Source organism: Acomys russatus, chromosome 10, assembly GCF_903995435.1.
Source record: "Acomys russatus chromosome 10, mAcoRus1.1, whole genome shotgun sequence".
Classification (NCBI taxonomy): Eukaryota; Metazoa; Chordata; class Mammalia; order Rodentia; family Muridae; genus Acomys; species Acomys russatus.
In genome coordinates, this window is record NC_067146.1 from 64625922 (window position 1) to 64646060 (window position 20139).

Here is a 20139-nt window from a genome sequence, read left to right on the forward strand (position 1 = left end):
GTCTGTTTTTCAGAAGCCAACATGGTAGTACATGTTCATAATTTTAGCCCAAGGGAGATAGATCTTAAGAGCAGGGGAACAGTGATGTGAGGTCATCTTTAGCTACATGTTTGAGGACAGCCTGGGCTTGAGACCATGTCTTTATAAAACAAGGACAGAAATCTTTCTCTTTTTTATTAATTAATTTATTTATTCACTTTACATAGTTGTCATATCTCCCTCCCTCCTCTCCTCCCAGTTCTACCCTCCATCCCTCACCCTTTCCCTTATACCTCAGAAAAGGGGAGCCCCACACCCACCCATTCCATCTCATCAAGTTTCAGCAAGAGTGAGTTAGTCCTTCTCCCCTGTGGCCTGGCAGGGAGGTCCCACCAGGGGGAAGTGATTAAAAAGCAGACAATAGAGTCCATGTGAGAGGAAGCTCCCACTCCCCTTACTAGTGGATACACATGAAGCCTGAGCTTCCCATCAGCTACATCTATGTAGAGGACCTAGGTCCAGTCTATGCATGGTGCTCAGTAGATACTTCAGTATCCACAGGCCCCTCTGGATCCTTTTTAGTTGTCTCTGTTGGTCTTCTTGAGGATTTTGTCATCTCTAGGTCCTTTCATCCTTCCCTCCATTTTTCCACTAGACTTCCTATGCCTCACTCAATGTTTGGCTGTGAGTCTCAGCATCTGCTTCAAAGAGCTGCTGGTTTTGGAGCTTATCAGAGGAAAACTCTACTAGGCTCCTGTCTGCAAGCATAGCAGAGCATGGTTAATAGTGTCAGGGGTTGGCTGTCTTCCATGGGGTGCGTCTTGGGTTGGGCCAGACATTGGTTAGACATTTCCTCAATCTCTGCTCTATCTGTCCTATCTTTGTCCCTGTACATCTTGTAGGCAGGGTAAGTTTTGGATCAAAGTTTCTGTGGGTGGATTGGTGTTCTCCTCCCTCTACTAGGAGTCCAAAGTCTACTTACCTTCTTTCTAGGTTCCTGGCTGACTGTTTTCCACCAGGACATACCTACTTATTTCACGGCGTTTGTTTAATGTTTCCTTATTCCTAATATTGTTCAGTTTTTTACTCAAGTGATAAATCAAAAGGACCATCCTCATCCTTTTTTCTCCTACATCATTAAATAGGGATAGCTAGCACAGCAACACACATCCTGTTTAAGAGAGTAGACCATCTTTCAGGGAGACATCATTAGCTGAAGTCTTGCCGGGGTTTAGTTCTTTTTATTTTTTTTTAATTATAAAACTAACAATATATATTATTTATAAAAGGATAATATTTGCTTATATTCTCATCCAGTAAATAAAATATCTTTTAATAAGTAAAAAATGCGTTTGAATTCTTGTTTGGGCTGATTACTATGAAACTGTTTATAAGTAGTACTTTAAAGCCAAACATCAAACTGCATTCAACTCACATATGGTATAGCCTTTAATCAGTACTTGGTAGCATAGTTCTGCACCTGCTGATGCAGCCCAGCAGCGTTGTCATTGTCTTGCATATCCCAGCTCTCTTGGTATGCTAGAACACGTTCCAGGAGACCCTCATTCTGCTTATGTTTCTTTGTGAACAGCCAATTACTGGCATCTACACTGTGATTCTTCTTTGGAGGCAGTTCTTTTATTCTTTAAGATTCTTATTTTTAAGATATTTTATTAACTTATTCATATTACATCTCAGTTGCTATTCCATCCTTTGTATCCTCCCATTCCTCCCTCCCTCCCATTTTTGCCCTATCCCCATCCCCTATGACTGTGTATGAGGGGGACCTCTTCCCCCTGTATATGCTCATAGGATATCAAGTCTCTTCTTGGTAGACTGCTATCCTTCCTCTGAGTGCCACCAGGCCTCCCCATCAAGGGGAAATGGTCAAATATGAGGCACCAGAGTTCGTGTGAAAGTAAGTCCTCACTCTCCACTCAACTGTGAAGAATGCCCTGTCCATTGGCTAGATCTGGGTAGAGGTTAGAAGTTTACTGCATGTATTGTCCTTGGCTGGTGCCAGGCAGGACCCCTGGGCCCAGATCCACCCATCATAATGTTCTTCGTGTAGGTTTCTAGGACCCTCTGTATCCTTCTATTTCCCCATTCTCCCATGCTTCTCTCTCATCTAGAGTCCCAATAGGATGTCCTCCCCTCTGTCCCAGTTTCCTGGTAAGTGAAGACTTTCATGGGACATGCCCCTTGCACTAATGTCCAGATAAGATTCTTATTTTTAAATATGTGTGTGTATGTGTTTCTGTGTGGAGTATATGCAAGAGTGCAGTGCCCTCAAAGACCAGAACACCATGCCAGATATTATGGAACTAGAGTTATAGGTTGCTGTGAGCCATCTAATATGGGTTTTGTGAGCCCAACTCAGGTCCTCTGCTAAAGCAGTAAGTTCTGACCACTGAGCAATCCCTAGCACCATGGGGAGGTTTGCATGGAGATACTAGCAATATTTTCTACTGTAGATCATCACATCATGCTCTAAGGAGCTCTAATTTGGGGATTATTTTATACCTACATTCTGAACCCAAACTTATTCCTAAAGCCATGACTATAGAATATAAATTGTTGTAAGTAACAAATCTTCTCTGGATGTACAGCAACAAGCCGGCCCTGAATTGTTCTAGTGTGGACTATATTTCCAGGATTATTAGAAGGGGCACAAGTGAGTGACATAATTTCATTCATCATGTCCCATAACAAAAGATTCAACTAAGAAAAAAAGTGTATTTTTTTCTTGTGTGTGTATGTCACTTTTCCCTCAGGTCATTATAGAGACTTTATACCCTATGAGCATATACAGGGGGAGGTAATCCCCCTCAGGAATAGTCATAGGGGAGGGGAATAATGGGAAAATGGGAGGGAGGGAAGAATGGGAGGATACAAGGGATGGGATAAACATTGAGATGTAACAAGAATAAATTTTTAAAAATTTTGCAAAAAAAAATATTTCTTAAAAACCAGTATATTCCAAAATCCTAACATTTTGGAAGCAGAAACCTGAGATTACTGCAAGTTTTATGCTAGCCTGGTCTACTACCAAAATTCTAGACCAGTCAGGACTACATAGGGATCACTGTGTCATCCATTCTTTGCTTTATTCATAAATAATAGAGTACAGCGACTGTTCATTTAAGATTTGTGTTGTGTTAGGTATTTGAATCACTTTGCAGGTGACCTTTGAACATTTATGATGTATCTATTTAAAGGCTAAAGGCTTAGCTGGAGAGATGGCTTAGCTGCTCTTTTTAAGGATCACAGTTTGATTCCCAACACCCACTTGCAAGATCACAGCTGTTGGTTATTCCAGTTCCAGGAGATCTAATACCTTCTCTGTGGTCCATGGTTATCAGGCATGCATCCAGTACACTTAAATACATAAAGAAAAAACACTAACGCATAAAATAAAAATAAATATTTAAAAAATAAAGAGGTAAGAAGTTAAGCTATTAGAGTTGAGATAGGATAGATATTGAATCTCATTCAGAAATTTAGACCCAACAAGAAAAGAAAAACACTTACTTCAAACGAGACGAATGCAGATGATCAAGTCACTATGAATGTAACATATATAGAATTCATTGTTCTCATGATTGTCACATGGTTCTCCCTGCTGTATGTAGTTTGTTTTATACATGTGTAATAAAATAAAAGTATAAAAATAAATAAATAAATAAAAAGGTTGTGCAAGGGTTATATTAAAGTACTGTACCATTTTAGAAATAAGAGAATTGCATATACAGAATTTAGTTTGTGTGTTGGAGGCCTGGACCCAACTTATTCTACTGCAGTTACACAGGAAGTCGAAATTATGTTCTTAACCATTAAGGATCTTCAAATAACTTGAATCTATAATATTAATTATATGTGTATTATCCTCCTTTTAATGCCATCAATGCCACTGCTGAAATATATGGAGGGCAAGACTACTAGTGGGTACAATAAATAAGTAATACCACATTGTTCTTAGCAGAGATTTTAGCAGGTAAGAGTTATTTGTGGGGGAGTAGTTTTTTGTTTTGTTTTGTTTTTAAGATAGTCATGCCAGGTATCTCTAGATGTCTTTGTACTCACAGTTTTTCTGCTCAGCCTCCCTAGGTTTCAGTACAGGCATAGACCATCACGCTTGTCCACTTGTAAGAGCCTCACAGGAGGTCTTGACTAGAGTCCTGAAGTCACTGGACAGGATCTGACTTACAGGTTTTACATCTTACAGCTTTTTTCGGGTCTTTTGGTGAATCTCAGGACCATTGGGCCTTGGCTGTCCTGGCTTCAGTACTTCAGCATTCCTCGATATGGCCTCATGGTAAATTGTCTTTTCTTGCCATTGTGACTGGATTCTCAAGCTAGGAACAGTGCAATAAATCCTAACCATGTCATTCCCTCAGCCACAAGTGTGAATATGTCCCATTTGGTTTCCTTCCAGAAAAAGTGAGTGATAAATTTCTATCAGTCTTTGTTATTGGAGGGTCAAGGCTTTCCCATAGCTTCCTCCCGTTATTGGAGGGACATGAAGAGTGGTGAGAAATCTCTTAAAGGAGAAAGGTTAATTGATGGAAAATATTTTGTTTCTGTTCAGTAAGGAAGTTAATGAGGATAGGGGACTATAATGCAGAGTTTATATTGAAACAGAGATCTGAGGAGAAATAAATTGTTACACTCAGCAACCATGTTGGCTTTAGCAACTAATCAAATACAAAGGAAGCAGCTGTGTCTTAATTCAGTATAATGACGTTTCTGATTTTCATAGTTATAGAAAAAATTGCTACTATATATCAACAATATTCATTGAGCACAATCATTTCATTTTAATTATAGATTTTATGGGTTATAAAATTGGAAAGAATGTGCCATGGGGTAGTCTCTGGTCTTCCTTCTCTGGCAAGCAACATGCCAACCATAAGTTTCTTTGTTGCCAGGAAAAAACTTTAGCAATTTTACTTAAAAAAAAAAAAAAAAAAACTGTACATAAGAAGCTCAGCATACCTTTAGAAATAACAAAGTAAAATTGTGCATAAAATAGTGCCAATTCTTTGGAAACATTTTGTAATTAACACTGTTAACACTGTTCTGATCTTGTGTGTATTCTAGGCTTTGCAGCATAATGAATTCTCGGGACAAGACTTCTGTCCAGGACTCAATACAACTGTCAACAGCACCTGTGATAGCAGCTACACAATGTAAGCTGTGTTCAGTGTCAGGGTGTGTTTGAGTCTCACAGCACTGCGCTGAGCCATAAAGGGCTGCTGGGCTGAGAGGGGCCATGAGTCAAACTTTTGAGCCTTAATTTTCCAGTCTGTGAAGGGAGGCTTCATACTATAATCATGTAAATGTGCTGAACAGTTCGTGAAACCTATCACCGCCAAAACCATATTAATGTGAAAACTACTTCCTGTGTATTGATTGAGATATTTTAAAAGTTCCCTTTATTATTTTTTTAGTGTGGGTTTGAATTCTTTTCAGAACTGCTGGGTTATAGATGTGCTGCTTTGCTAGCTTAGAAGGCACGTGTGGGCTCTGGACTGGACTGGATGGTAACCCAGAGCACAGAGAGGAAGACACTCATAAACACAAGGACAGTGAAAGCAAGAAGGGGGTCACTGATCACTGTGACACTGTCACCTCTATCTGCCTCACCACATTGGAAAATCATGGAACCCAAGGCTGCGTGTGTGTGTGTGTGTGTGTGTGTGTGTGTGTGTGTGTGTGTGATGTCTGTGTGTGTGTAAGTGTGTATTTAAATGGAACTGAAACTCTTCCTACAAGAAGATATATTCTTTCAGTAATTAAGGTAGAATATAGGTTCTAATAAATTAGATGACTTTATTTTAAAGTGTTAATACTATATATGGTAATTAGTAATGGTTTGATTTTTAATACAGAAATTATTGAACAAAATGAATGCTGGTCTACCAGATCTCTCCCAAATGTTCAGTCATAGAAAGAATTGCTGGTAATAGGATGACAGGGAAACTTCTGAAGAGAGGTTTTCCCTTGAGAGCTTTTCTTTGCATGCCCACTTCATTTTGGCTCTGTCTGAGTGTGGCATCTTTCTAACACAAAGTCCCTGCTCTTCAGGAGGGTGTAGACAAGAAAAGTAGTACTAGAGGAGGAGGAGCCATAGTGGGCTACAGGCTCAAGTAAGGTTCATCCTTACAAGGAGAGACCTCTTAAAGCAAAGAGAAGAACAGCTGTGTTGGCAGCTGCTGGATCCCACCATGCATTGGAGCAGCAGCCACATCCAGTGGACTCCTGCCAGGGCCCCTCTGTCCTTCTCAGCGCTGCTTGCTGTCTAAGGCTGTCACAGTGTCTTGTAGCTCAGTTCATAGTGCAACTATGCTAACTTGGCCCAAGGTGTTAAACTGTTTAATAGTTACACTCTTTTAGATTGTATTGGGAACTAACGAAACTTAACTAGGACAAATTTACCACAGTATCCAATAAATTATATGGGGAAATATTGATTTGGCTAAGTAAAAGGTTTATGTAAGAAAAAAATACTGAATACATTGATTTTATTTGACAGACGATAGGAATGAAGTAAATTAATTTTGTGTATTTTAAATTTTAGATGTACTGGTGATGACTACTTGATAAGCCAAGGCATCGATCTGTCACCTTGGGGACTATGGAATAATCATGTGGCGCTGGCTTGTATGATTATTATCTTCTTCACAATTGCCTACCTAAAATTGCTATTTCTTAAAAAGTATTCTTAATTTCCCCTTTAACATGCTATTGGCTGTACTCCCATTAAATATGGATGCTTTGATCAACATATCCAGTGTTCTTTTGCTTTCTTCACTAATATTTTGATGTACATAAAATAACCAACACTGAAAACTAAGGACGTTATGTGCCACAAATTGAGCTCATCAAATTGTAATCATGGGCAGAAAATCCAGTCACATTTACTGATTAAAAAGAGAGACCTGAATTCTAGATACTGCTGATATGTCACTAATATATTCTTCATCCTATTTAAAACTGCTATTCAGAAGCCAGGCATGGTGAAATACACTAGTAATGCTGCCACTTGTTAGGCAGAGGCAGAATTACAGCTCAAGGCTGGCTTGGATCCTGTATTAAAATAGCAGAAGAGAGACAATCAAGTAAGTGAGTGCCACTATAGCAGTCTGAAGTTACGATCTGCTATTATTTGATAACTAATAAACATATTAAAGCCCTATAAGAGGGTTGAAATCTATGTCATGATATCACTTTTTCTTCAGGATTAAAAATATCAGTGGTCATAGAAAATAATGTTTTTGATAAGCATATTGTTAAAACATTATTATTTTTATTGCTTGGGGGCTCTGGGCTGTAGGTGTAGAAAACTTGAGGTCTTATGATATGGCTCTTATACCATGCCTGGAACATTCCAGACCGAAGCAGTTGCTTATGTCCTGATGTAGCTCAGGGATATGTAATCTGGGCATGAGAGTTTTCTGAGAAATATTATCAAGATGCAGATGTCTGGGTCCAACATCTGTACTGCTGCCCCATAAAGTCTACTACTTAGGAACCTGTAAATGCCCACTCTTTTGGAGCCTGTGAAATTGTAGAATATACTACACTTGAGGCTGAAGACGATGCTCCAACGTTATAGAGTTTGGGTGACTGTCTAAGCAGTGAACTGTCTTTGTCATTTTCTCATTTTGGAAGCTGCTAACTTGAACTTCCTGTTTACTCAGATAATTAATTTTATTCCTTCTCAAGTGTCTGATGGGGTTGTAGACCAGATAGTTTAGTTTTACAATTAAGCCTAGGTGTTTAGGCGTTAAGTTGTTTTTAGGTTGAGATAGATGTTTCTAGGTTGAGAGAGATAAGATATGCTGGATATTGATTTACATTCAGAATTGTAAACTCACCAAAATAGGAAAGATGTTTTCTCTGAGGTTGCCAAACATAAATAGGCAAAACACTATGAATGTAACATGTATATAATTCCTAATTGTTTCATGGTTCTTGCTGTATGTAGTTTATTGTATATATGTGCAATGACATAAATGTATATGTTAAAGCAAATAAATAAATAAAGGAATTCCCAATATTAAAAAAAGAAATTATAGAGTATGATTTAGTAACTGTTTAGATACATGTTCCTGTACATGTTTGTCCCACTTGTTCATCTCACCTACATACACTTTCTTCATTCTAGCTCCCTTAACTCTAATATTTAGCAATAACAGATAAGTATTTACCAGTTAATATGAGAGTGGTTGTTTTCTTTTTCTTTTTTTTCTTAATTCATTTATATTACATCTTGATTGTTATCCCTTCCCTTGTTTCCTCCTATTCCTCTCTCGCTCCCACTTCCCCCCTTCTTCCCTCCCCTATGTGTGTGATTGAGGGAGACCTCCTCCCCCTATATATGCTCTTAGAATATCGAGTCTCTTCTTGGTAACTTGCTATCCTTCCTCTGAGTGCCGCCAGGCCTCCCCATCCAGGGGACATGGTCAGAAAAGGGGCACCAGAATTCATGTGAGAGTCATATCTCACTCTCCACTCAACGGTGGAGAATATCCTGTTCTTCAGCTATGTCTTGGTAGGGGTTCGAAGTTTAATGCCTATATTCTCCTTGGCTGGTGCCTTAGTTTGAGGAGGACCCCAGGACCCAGATATGCCTGTCATAAAGTTCTTCTTGTAGGTTTCCAGGACCATTTGGGTCCTACTATTTCCCCATTCTTCCATGCTACTCTCGCCTAAAGTCTCAATAGGATGTCCTCTCCTCTGACCCACTTTCCTGGTAAGTAAAGTTTTTTCATGGTACGTATCACTTGGACTAGTGTCTTGATATCAGTGAGTATATACCGTTTGTCTCTTTTTGCTTCTGGGTGAACTCACTCATTATGATAATTTCTAGATCAATCCATTTGTCCACGAATTTCGGGAATTCCTTGTTTTTAATAGCTGAGTAGTATTCCATCGTGTAAATGTACCACAGTTTCTTAGTCCATTCTTCTACTAAGGGACACTTAGGCTGTTTCCATGTTTTGGCTATTATGTATAAAGCAGCTATGAATATGGTTGAGCATATGTCCCTGTTGTGTGGTAGGGCATTTTCTGGGTATATTCCAAGGAGTGGGATGGCTGGGTCTTGAGGAAGTCCTATTCCCATTTTTCTGAGATAGCACCAGATAGCTTTCCAAAGTGGTTGTACTAGTTTGCATTCCCACCAGCAATGAAGGAGTGTTCCTCTCTCTCCACATCCTCGCCAACATGTGGTGTCATTTGAGTTTTTGATCTTAGCCATTCTGATGGGTGTAAGGTGGAATCTCAGTGTCATTTTGATTTGCATTTCTCTGATGACTAACGAGGATGAGCATTTCTTTAAGTGTTTCTCAGCCATTTGATATTCCTCTGTTGAGAATTCTCTGTTAAGTTCCAAGCCCCATTTCGCAATTGGGTTATTTGGTTTTGTGGTGTTTAATTTCTTGAGTTCTTTATATATTTTGGATATTAGACCTTTGTCAGATGAAGGGTTGGTGAAGATCTTTTCCCAGTCTGTAGGCTGTCGCTTTGTTCTACTGACAGTGTCTCCTGCCTTACAGAAGCTTCTCAGCCTCATGAGGTCCCATTTATTAATTGTTGACATTAAGGCCTGGGCTGTTGGTGTACTCTTCAGGAAGTTTTCTCCTGTGCCTATTTGACCCAGACTCTTCCCCACTTTTTCCTCTAACTGAGTTAATGTCTCTGGTTTTAAGTTGAGGTCTTTAATCCACTTGGACTTGAGTTTTGTGCATGGTGACAAATAGGGGTCTAATTTCATTTTTCTACATGTAGACATCCAGTTAGACCAGCACCATTTGTTGAAGATGCTATCATTTTTCCATTGAATAGATTTGGCTTCTTTGTCAAAAATCAAGTGAGCAAATGTGTGTGGATTCATCTCTGGGTCTTCAATTCGATTCCATTGATCCACCAGCCTATTGCTTTGCCAGTACCATGCTGTTTTAATTACTGTTGCTCTGTAGTACAACTTGAGATCAGGTATGGAGATTCCTCCAGAGGATCTTTTATTGTATAGGATTTTTTTTGCTATTCTGGTCTTTTTATTTTTCCATATGAATTTGAGAATTGATCTTTCAATATCTTCAAAATATTTTGTGGGTATTTTGATAGAGATTGCATTGAATCTGTAAATTGCTTTTGGTAAGATGGCCATTTTTACTATGTTAATATGAGAGTGGTTTTTACCTACCCTTTGGTAATAGCAGGCATGGCTCAGGGCATCACTGTAAACAGAAGACTCTTGTGCAGCAATGTCAGTGCTCAGGAAGTGGACTACAACATGCAAGAGTTCTTCTTGGCCCCTCTCAGCCACACCTCATCTATCTTCATGCCTTGTCTCTGCATTAGCACTTGTGTACTCTCCCATGTGGCATTACCAAACCTTTTATGCTGTTGAATTTTACAGTCTTGTACACACACATGCACTTATGCATATTCACATGCACAGGAATTCTTCTTACTTAGATTTTATTTGAAAACATACTTTATTATAATCTAATTTGCACATTAAATAACTACAATAGAGTAATTGTAAGCAGAATAAGAAAGGGAAAAGGTTAAGGTTACAAAACATTTCCCACAGAACATCTTTTTAAACTTTACTTTATTATTATTTTTTAACAAATCTATACCTAAGTATTATATTTATATAATTTCTACTCCCACATTCCTCCTTCTATAAGTATTCCCATGCTCTTCTACATCCATCTCGATTTCATGACCTCTAAAAGAATTACACACACAAATATAACCTGCTGAATTTATTTAGTCTTGTTCCTGTGTATTTATATTTAGGGAAGACCACCTATCAGGGGACTTCTCCTGGAGAAGGCTGATTCTCTATCTTTTAGCAGCCATTAACTGCCTGTACTTCTTCATGTAGAAGTGGGGCCTTGTAAGAGTCCCCTATCTGTGCTGGTGTCATTGTGCAGGTTGCACTGGGGCAACCACATTGCTGAGATTTGAAGGGTGAAGCTTCCCTGTCATATATAAAGGATATTATCACATATCAGACATCATGGTCCTCTGGCTCTTACAATCTTTCTTCCCTCTCTTCCACAATGTTGTACTTGATATAGGGTTTGTGTTGTAGATCTACCAACTAGGAATGTGTACCCCAGAGTCAGTTGTTCTCTCCATTTCAACCAATTGTGGCTTTATGAAATGTTCTCCATTTGCAGCAAACAGAAGCTTTTTTACTGGGGTGAGAGTACACTTATCTCTGGATATAAGGATAGATATTTACAGCGCAGCTGGGTACAGGGTTGTGAGCATGTGGCAGTAGCGGATCCTCCTTTATGGTCCATGACCTCTCCAACAACAGATCATTGGCTGGGATTATAGTACCAGGTGAGAAATTCCTTAAATCCTCCCTTGGCAATGCTCTGAGATAGAGGAGAGAGTCCTCAGGGAGGAGGCTTCCAGGCCGGTTCCAGGTGGAGTCCCCTAATTCCTGTGTCCAAAGTTCATGCAACCTTCAGCAGTAGGGTCTTACATCAAGTTGCAGAACACTTTTAAGAGTAACTTTTTCACATGTGGCAGAATGACAAATATATTCAAAGACTAGTCATGGCTAATTCCTATTGGTAAGTGAATTTTAAAAGAAAGTACAACTTACACACTCAGTGTGAAAAAGCAATAATACATGTAGTATTTTAGAATGCAAAAATAATTACTTCTGCTTTGGTATACAGAAAGTTGAAATTATATATCTATCAGAGGAAGAAAAGCTTATATTTAAAACTAGAAAAAATAAAGTTACATCCACTTTAATATGTTATTTTACCTATACTCCATCCTTTCTCATCATATAATATTACGATTTCTTGATCTCTTACATGTTTAGACTTACTCACATTTAGACCTGTTTATGTACATGGATGCATTATAGGCCAGGGCCCACATGATAGGGAGAACATTTCTTTCTTAGTTTGGATCACATTGCTTAATACTATTCTTCTAGGTCCATCAAAATTCTTGGTAATTTCATTTCCTTTACAGCTGAATAATACTTTTTTGTGTATATGTAGCACAATTTTATTACCTGTTCACATGCTGATCGACATCTAGGCTGGTTCCATTTCCTTGCCCTCCTGACTATGGCAACAGTAAATCTGCATGTACAAATACCTCTGTAACAGGATATGCACAGGAGTGAAATAGCTGTGTCTCACGGCAGTTATATTTTTATATTGTGAGAATCTTCTAAACTGATTTGCATAATGGCTGGACTTATTTTCACTGCCACCAGTAGTAAATGAGGTTTCCTCTTTTGCCACAACTGCTCTAACACCTGTAGGTCTTTCCTCTTTTTTCAGCTCCATCTTAACTGCGGTTTCCTAGTGTTACCTCCATATGAACCACATCCTTGTCTCTTCTCTCAAAGACACAAAAACTGAAAGACATTCCCACTTGGTCAACTGAGACACTTGTCTACTGTGACTATTAATTCCAACTATTAATCTGTGTCTTTATCTACAGATGAGATGTTTTACATATCACTTGAGCAGTCAAAACAGAGATGTTTTGACCCTTAAAAAGTGCTAATTTCTGCTATATCTCTATCAACTCACAACATTTATCTACACCTAAAAACATCCTAACGCCTAAACAACTAAGCTTAATTGTAAAACTATATATGTTCAATAATATAAATGTATATGTAAAAAATAATTAATTTTTATTTTTTTCCACTTTAAAATCTTTTTTTCTTTTTTTTTATTAATTTATTCTTGTTACATCTCAATGTTTATCCCATCCCTTGTATCCTCCCATTCCTCCCCCCGCCCCATTTTCCCATTATTCCCCTCCCCTATGACTGTTCTTGAGGGGGATTACATCCCCCTATATATTCTCATAGGGTATCAAGTCTCTTCTTGGCTACTTGCTGTCCTTCCTCTGAGTGCCACCAGGTCTCCCCCTCCAGGGGACATGGTCAAATGTGAGGCACCAGAGTACATGAGAAAGTCGTATCACACTCTCCACTCAACTGTGGAGAATATTCTGACCATTGGCTAGATCTGGGAAGGGGTTTAAAGTTTACCTCCTGTATTGTCCTTGGCTGGTGCCTTAGTTTGAGCGGGACCCCTGGGCCCAAATCTGCCTATCATATTGTTCTACTTGTAGATTTCTAGGACCCTCTGGATCCTTTTATTTTGCTGTTCTCCCATGCGTCTCTCATTTAGAGTCCCAATAGGATGCCTTCCCCTCTGTCCCAGTTTCCTGGTAAGTGAAGGCTTTCGTGGGACATGCCCCTTGGGCTAGTATGCAGATATAAGTGAGTATATACCATTTGATTCTTTCTGCTTCTGGGTTAACTCACTCATTATGATCATTTCTAGCTCAATCCATTTATCCACAAATTTCGGGAATTCCTTGTTTTTAATAGCTGTGTAGTATTCCATTAAAAACATGCTGATTTTAGGTTAATTTATGAAAAAAATTATGAGTTTTTCTTAGTAACAGTAACACTCAATCATAATACAATGGAAAACAAGAGTATGTTCATCATATTCACTAAATCATAAAATAATATTGAAATCTTAATAACACTAAAATCATTTGTGTATAACATTTGTAAGAATTTCCAAGAAACTAACAATAGTAAAAAAGATCTAAGCAAGTAGAGAGCTCTTGTGTTTTGGTATTATAAAGATGTCAGCTTTTCTTAAACCTATTGGTTTGATATAATTCTAATAAGATTTTATTGGACCAACCCCCTTTACTGGAATTCATAAAACTTGTTCTAATAGTTATAGTCTAATAGTCATAGACCTAGGGGAGGGGAATAGGGTGAAAGTGGGAGAGAGTGAGAAATGGGAGGATACAAGTGATAAGGTAACAATTGAGCTATAATCTGAATAAATTAATTAAATAAAATTTAAAAAAGAAAGAAGCATAAAATAAAACAAAAACAAAAATCACTTTTAATATATTGAACATTAATAGAAGGAGTCACTCTGAGGGAAGTGGGCATAACCCTGAAAAGGAAAGGAAAATAAAATTGTCATTTGGTAAGTATTTATTGGGATTTATATGAGAATCACTATACATTATACTTCAAGAAAAATAATTGTTGGTCTGAGAACATGGCTACAGTAAAGTGCTTTCTACCCAAGAATGTGAACAAGAGTTTGGTTTCCCAGAACCCACAGAAAGGCTGGACAAGTATGGCAGTGCCTACAATACCATCAGGCAAGAGTAAAAGACAGAATCCCTGGGACAAGCTGCTAAGAAGTCTAGCCATACATACCACAGTGTATGGAGGTGGAGTGATCAGGAAGATTCTTGACATCAACCTCAGAACTCCAAACATGTGTACAGATGCATGGCCATACATGTGTGAACACACACACACACACTGTATATATGTATGCAACATTTGTTATGCATATAGAAGTATCTGAGTGGTGATGAAAATATACTGAGATTAGGCAGACTTCACTTGGTCATATTCAAAGGGGAGAGATCAAGACAAAATAGGACCTTGCCATGGCCTTGATGAAAGCATATTTATTTTGACCTCAACATGAGACTTGAAAGGTTGTTTTAAGCTGTTGAAATCTTAGGCTTTGATCTGGTGGAAAGCAAATGTTTCAAATGTTTTGTCCAGTTAATTTAAAAGGACAAATTGGCATAAAATAAATAAAGTATGAAATTTTTATCTCGTAAGTGTTTTGGGTTTGTTTTGTCCTCAAATTCAAAGACTGGGCTCAGATAAACAAAGACAAACAGCTTTGTAATCTGCAATTGCATATTTTATTCCATGGTGAACTCAAATTGTTCAAAGAACTATGAGAGTGGTCAGGACAAATAACAAAATATGTGCTAACAATATTGACCAGTCATTTTTATATCTCTAGAGTTGAAGTTCATGGGCCATTGTAATTCTGCAAAGCACTGGCAGTCAAAAGTGCTTAATGTATATTACATTTCCCAAAGCTATTTTGTTTTTCAAGTTGTTTGATAGTTTTTCAACCATTTAAATATAGCATGTATCATATTTTAAGAGATTTCTTATTGTGATCCTTCCTGGATGATCAGGTTTTCCCAGTCTCTATTCCACTTGGCAGGTAAATGCCAAAAGGTACAAGACATTCAGTCTTTCCTTCCCTTAGTATGCAGTATGCTCCAGTAGCTACTATCACCATTTTGGTGAGAAGCTCTGGCATTCTTGATAATTGTACTACATGATCAGGGATTATGAATTATCTTAACTATATATAGCAGGTAGGGTTTGCCAATAACATGAAATATTTTCTGTAGTTAGTAAAAAAAAAATAACAGTTCATGAGGAAAAATGTATAGAATATTCATATGAAAAATTGGTACCTTAGGATTCATAAATTTAAGGCTTGTAAGTATACTTTTATTATCTATTGAGGTTCTTATACCTCTGCCTCCTTTGTCCACTCCAATCCATTCCATCCCAAGACCAAGTAGGAAAGAAAGAAGGTGAGTAGGGGAGAGGAGGCATACGATTCCTTAGGTACCTCCTGCTGGTTACAGTCTTTGGGTTCCCCCAGAAAAGTCCAAACTTCATTTCAGGTCTCTCCAACATCTTCTTGTCAAATTGTATCATCAGCAACCAGGAGCAGCAGAGGGAAGCATCAGCATCCTTCTTTCTCAGAGACCTCTGTCACTCTCCTGTCTCTGGCATTTATTCTTTCTTCATAGTCCTCAGAATTAAAGTATCTGCATCTGACAAACAGCCCCTCTCAGAGCCTGCACAAGGCAAATAGCATGCTGCTGTGGACAGTCTGAATCAGCCATATAACCTACACCGGGGATTAAAACATAACTGAGGTTTTGATAACAGGAAAACTTCCACTACAAATGTTATTTACTAAGTTGATAAAATTAAGATTTTTTCAATCAAAGGGTATTTTTTAACCTTTTGGAAGTCAATGAATTATTTATTTTTGTTTTTAAATGAGAAAAAATTATATCTCTTGCCCCCTCTCTTCTGTCCAGTATCTCCCAGGTACCCTCCCTTCAACATCTCCCATGTCCTCTCCAATTCTCAAGTTGATAGTCCTTTTTGACTTGTTTGTTATTGTTACATATACAAATTAATAAATACAACTTGCTTAGTCCATTTTGTTATTTGTGTATATATGGTTTCAAGGCTGACCACTTTATTGAATAACTAGTAAGGGGACTCATACCCGGGAGAGGCTAATGGTCTTTCTTCCAGTAGTCATTAATTGCCTATAGTTTTTTGACTAGGTGAAGGACCCCATAAAATTTTCTCCATTTCATGTTACTATTGATATTGCAATTCTTCTGGTATATTTCCAAAAAGTCTTCTGTAATTAAATAACCAGAAAGATGAAAAAGTATTGATGTCTAAGTATATTATGACAGAGAGAGACTGTATGAGTTAATGCTCAAGACTCAGATACTTCTTTCTTTTCTGTGCATAATAAGATGGTCATAGTCTACGGTCACACTCTAAGCCTTGACTAATAAAAGCTTTCCAGATAAACATATTACCCAAGAATTTCTACTTAAGACACACACAAATCTTATCTAGACTCATATTAAATATTTTTTAAAGTAACATGGTTATTGTGTCGGCTTGGCTCTAGCTCACCCATACCAAATCCAGCATCCAGGCATGGACTAGACTGTGCACCTGTGCTCTTGTATAGGCTGATGAGTTTGATCCTAGACCTCCCTAGGATCTAGACCTACTCTGGAACTCACATTGTAAAAGCAAGTTTATGGAAGTGCTACCTACCATTCATAATAAATTTAAATATGTAGGAATAAACTTAAAGGAGAAGATGAAAGACTATTTCAATAAAAACTTTAAATCTCTGAAGAGATAGAAGAAGACACTAGAAGATGAAAAGGCTTCCCATGGTCATGTGTTGGTAAGATAAATGTTGTGACAATGACCATAATAGTAAAAGCAATCTACAGATTCAGGTCAATTTTAATCAACACCTCTTACCCAATACTCCTCACAGAAATAGGGAAATTTTTCTAAAATTCAAGAAGGACAAAAAAGTGACCCTACTTAACCAAAACAATCATGATTAAAATGAACTGTGCTGGAGTGATTATCATACCAGATTGGCAAGCTACAATACAAAGCTATAGTAATAAAAAAAAATAATAAATAAAACAAAACCAGGCATGTACACTGTGGAAAAAATGGAAGAACAAACATGAAGGCACATAATAGCAGCCCTCTGATTTTTGACAAAAATGAAAAAAACACAAGGAGAGAGAGAAAAATGTATCTACCACTAATGTTAATGGGAAAACTAGATGTTTACGTGTAGGAGAATAAAATTATAGTCATATTTATTACCCCGAGGAAAAATCAATTTCAAATGAACCAAAGACCCCAATAGGGCATATGAGACCTTAAAGAAGAAAACATAAGCAGTGCCCTACATAATATAGGTATAGTAAAGGAATTTATGAATAGGACTCCATTTGCTTAGGAATTATGACCAATAAATGACAGTTGGAACCTCATAATCCTAAAGCCACTGCACAGCAAAGGAAACCATCAATGGAGCGAAAATGAATCCCTCAGAATAGGAATGAACTCATGCCAGCCATACATATGCTAGAGGATTAATATTCAGAACAAAAATCACAGAAGCAAAAGAATTTCAAAATGACTCGTTGGAAAAAGTTCCAGAAATTGAACAAAAAATTCTCAAGAAAATAAAAATGCTATGAAATACCTTTAAATTTCTTCATCATCATTGGCAATTAGGAAAATGTAAGGTCCCTCTCATATTCAATGCCAAAACCTCTCAAAAATCTAAAAAAAAAAAAAAAAAAAAAATCTACTGTAGGACCCAGCTATACCACTCCTTGGCAAAGGCCTAAAGAAGTTAAGATCTTACTCCATAGATGCTTCTTTAGTCACACACATCGTTTCTGTATTCCCAATAGTTAGGAAAAGGAAACAACCTGAATGTCCTTCAGTTGATGAATAGATAATGAAATTGTGATATGTATCCACTATGGGATATTGTTCAGCTTTAAAGAAGAAAGAAATAATAAAATTGACAGGTAAATAGAAATATGAGTGAGGTAACCCAGGTGGCATCCCATTCAAAAAATACCACATGCTCTTTCTCTTCTGTGGATCCTAACTCTAAACCTTCAGATATGTTTATATACCCTAGAGTAACCACAGAAACAAGTGAAGTAAAAAAAATAGTTAAGGGTGGGGGACTGGAGAAAAGTGTTATGGAGGTGAATAGCAGGGTAAGGGTGATATACAGAGGGTAATGAGGAAAAAAAGGGATGGTCTTTTATTGGGGGGAGGGAAGAAAGATAAATACAGAAGAAAAGATAGGGAGAAATGATAAATAACACTAAGAATATTAGAAAATTCATTAGGGATACTATTACATTTAATTATATTGCATATAATACACCTGAGTGTATATGCATACATATGAACAGAGTTTAAATGAAGTTATCCCATTTGGGTTGACAATGCTCCTACAAATGTCATAGAGGAGCAAGTCCCCCAGCACTAGACATGAGAAAACTCCTTTCAAGTCATTGTTCTGAGTGCAGGAGACTCCCCAAACAGTGTAGCCTACTGGTATTGCCCTTTGCCGACTTCCAGAATGTGAAGGTGAGTCCTATTGCTGAAGACACCATGTACTTCAGACACAGGACTTGCAGACACCAAGGTGGGCCTGTGCTGAAAGCCTCTTTCCTGGGAACAGCTTTCATAGTACTAGAAACTACTGTGCGTGCTGCCAATGGAGGGAAGCAGTCAGCATTCCTACTCATCAGAGATACCTACCAACTATTGCCGTGACTGGCAGGAAAAGATATCCCTAAATCTTTATGGAGTGAAGTCTATTGAACTTCATGCGCAGTCAAGAGGAGTAAAATCATGCCTGGTACCACCAACCTAGTGGTGCTGGTTACTTTTTGTCAACTTGACACAAACCTAGACATATCTGGGAAGATGGAATCTCATGTGAGGAATTTCCTCCACCAGATTGGCCCATTGATAATCATTGGGCATTTTCATGATTAAGGGATGATGTGGGAGGGTCCAGCCCACTGTGAGCAGGGCCACTGGTACACAGGTGTTCTCGGGTAGGATGAGAAAGCAGGCTGAACGAGCCATGATGAGTAAGCCAGTAAGCAGCACTCCTCCATGGCATCTCCGTTGGTTCCTGCCTTGAATTCCTGCCATGATTTCCCTCAGTGACAGAAAGTGACCTAAGGATTATAAGATGAAATAAACCCTTTAAACCTCCTTAAATTGCGTTTAGCCATACTGTTTTATCCCAGTTATGGAAACCATAACTTAGACCCTAGCCTAATATGTGAGGCTAGCGAGGCCATGGATCTTAGAGGACAACCTACTACTACCACTTTACCAAGCAAAAAACACTTCCTAACTAAATTCTAAATCATCATCTTTATACCAACAGGAATTGTATCTTTCATCCTTCATCAAAGAGGCTTCCCTTGGCAGCAGATGGAGTCCATTACAGGATGCCACAGCTTGTCAATATGCAGAGAACAACTGATCATCAGGTGCCCAGGCCAAGTGATACATACACGAAGAACCCCCACAGCTAAGGCTCAGGGCATATCCCAGAGAGGTAAATTCTGTTACTTTACTTTTGTATGTGCCTTGTTCTCATGGCCTGCCTTTCCTCATCACTCAATTCTTTGTTCATGTCAGAGAATGAACTCAATAATCCTCCACAAACTGTCCTCACTGCCTCCACAACTCCATGATATTTGTTGGGCCATCATCTGGAATTTAAGCAAACCACCACTAAAGGTTGTATAACTGACTGAAAATCTTAAAGAAGGACTGGGAAGTGGCCATGACCTATACAGCACCCAAGGGCCATTTTTGATCAAGGGGACATCCCACTCATTACTAGCATGGTGGGAACCCCAATCAGCCCGCATCCCCACTGGGAGTGGGGACAGAGTGATCTTGGGCTCTATTAGAGCAGGGTGATTTGATCTGTCATAGCTTTGAGCACCAAGATGGAAGCATAGGCTGCCATCTCTAAGTAAAGAGAAAGGACAAGCTGGACCCTAAGAACATGCCTTAAAGGAATCAGTCATCTTTCCTGAGAGAAAGTATAGGATCACACACTTCCACTCAAGACACCT

The 20139-nt window shown here is 38.3% G+C and overlaps 1 protein-coding gene across 1 annotated transcript in view; it reads left to right on the forward strand.

Moving 5' to 3' along the window:
• The window catches only part of LOC127194728 (broad substrate specificity ATP-binding cassette transporter ABCG2-like), a 46963-nt gene extending 40217 nt beyond the window's left edge, over positions 1 to 6746 (forward strand). Inside the window, exons 14-16 of the mRNA XM_051152294.1 lie at positions 4205 to 4294; positions 5080 to 5168; positions 6560 to 6746. Coding sequence (XP_051008251.1) covers positions 4205 to 4294; positions 5080 to 5168; positions 6560 to 6707 — 327 coding nt within the window. The 3' untranslated portion in view covers positions 6708 to 6746. The remainder of the gene's footprint in view (positions 1 to 4204; positions 4295 to 5079; positions 5169 to 6559) is intronic.
• The last annotated feature ends 13393 nt before the right edge of the window (positions 6747 to 20139 follow it).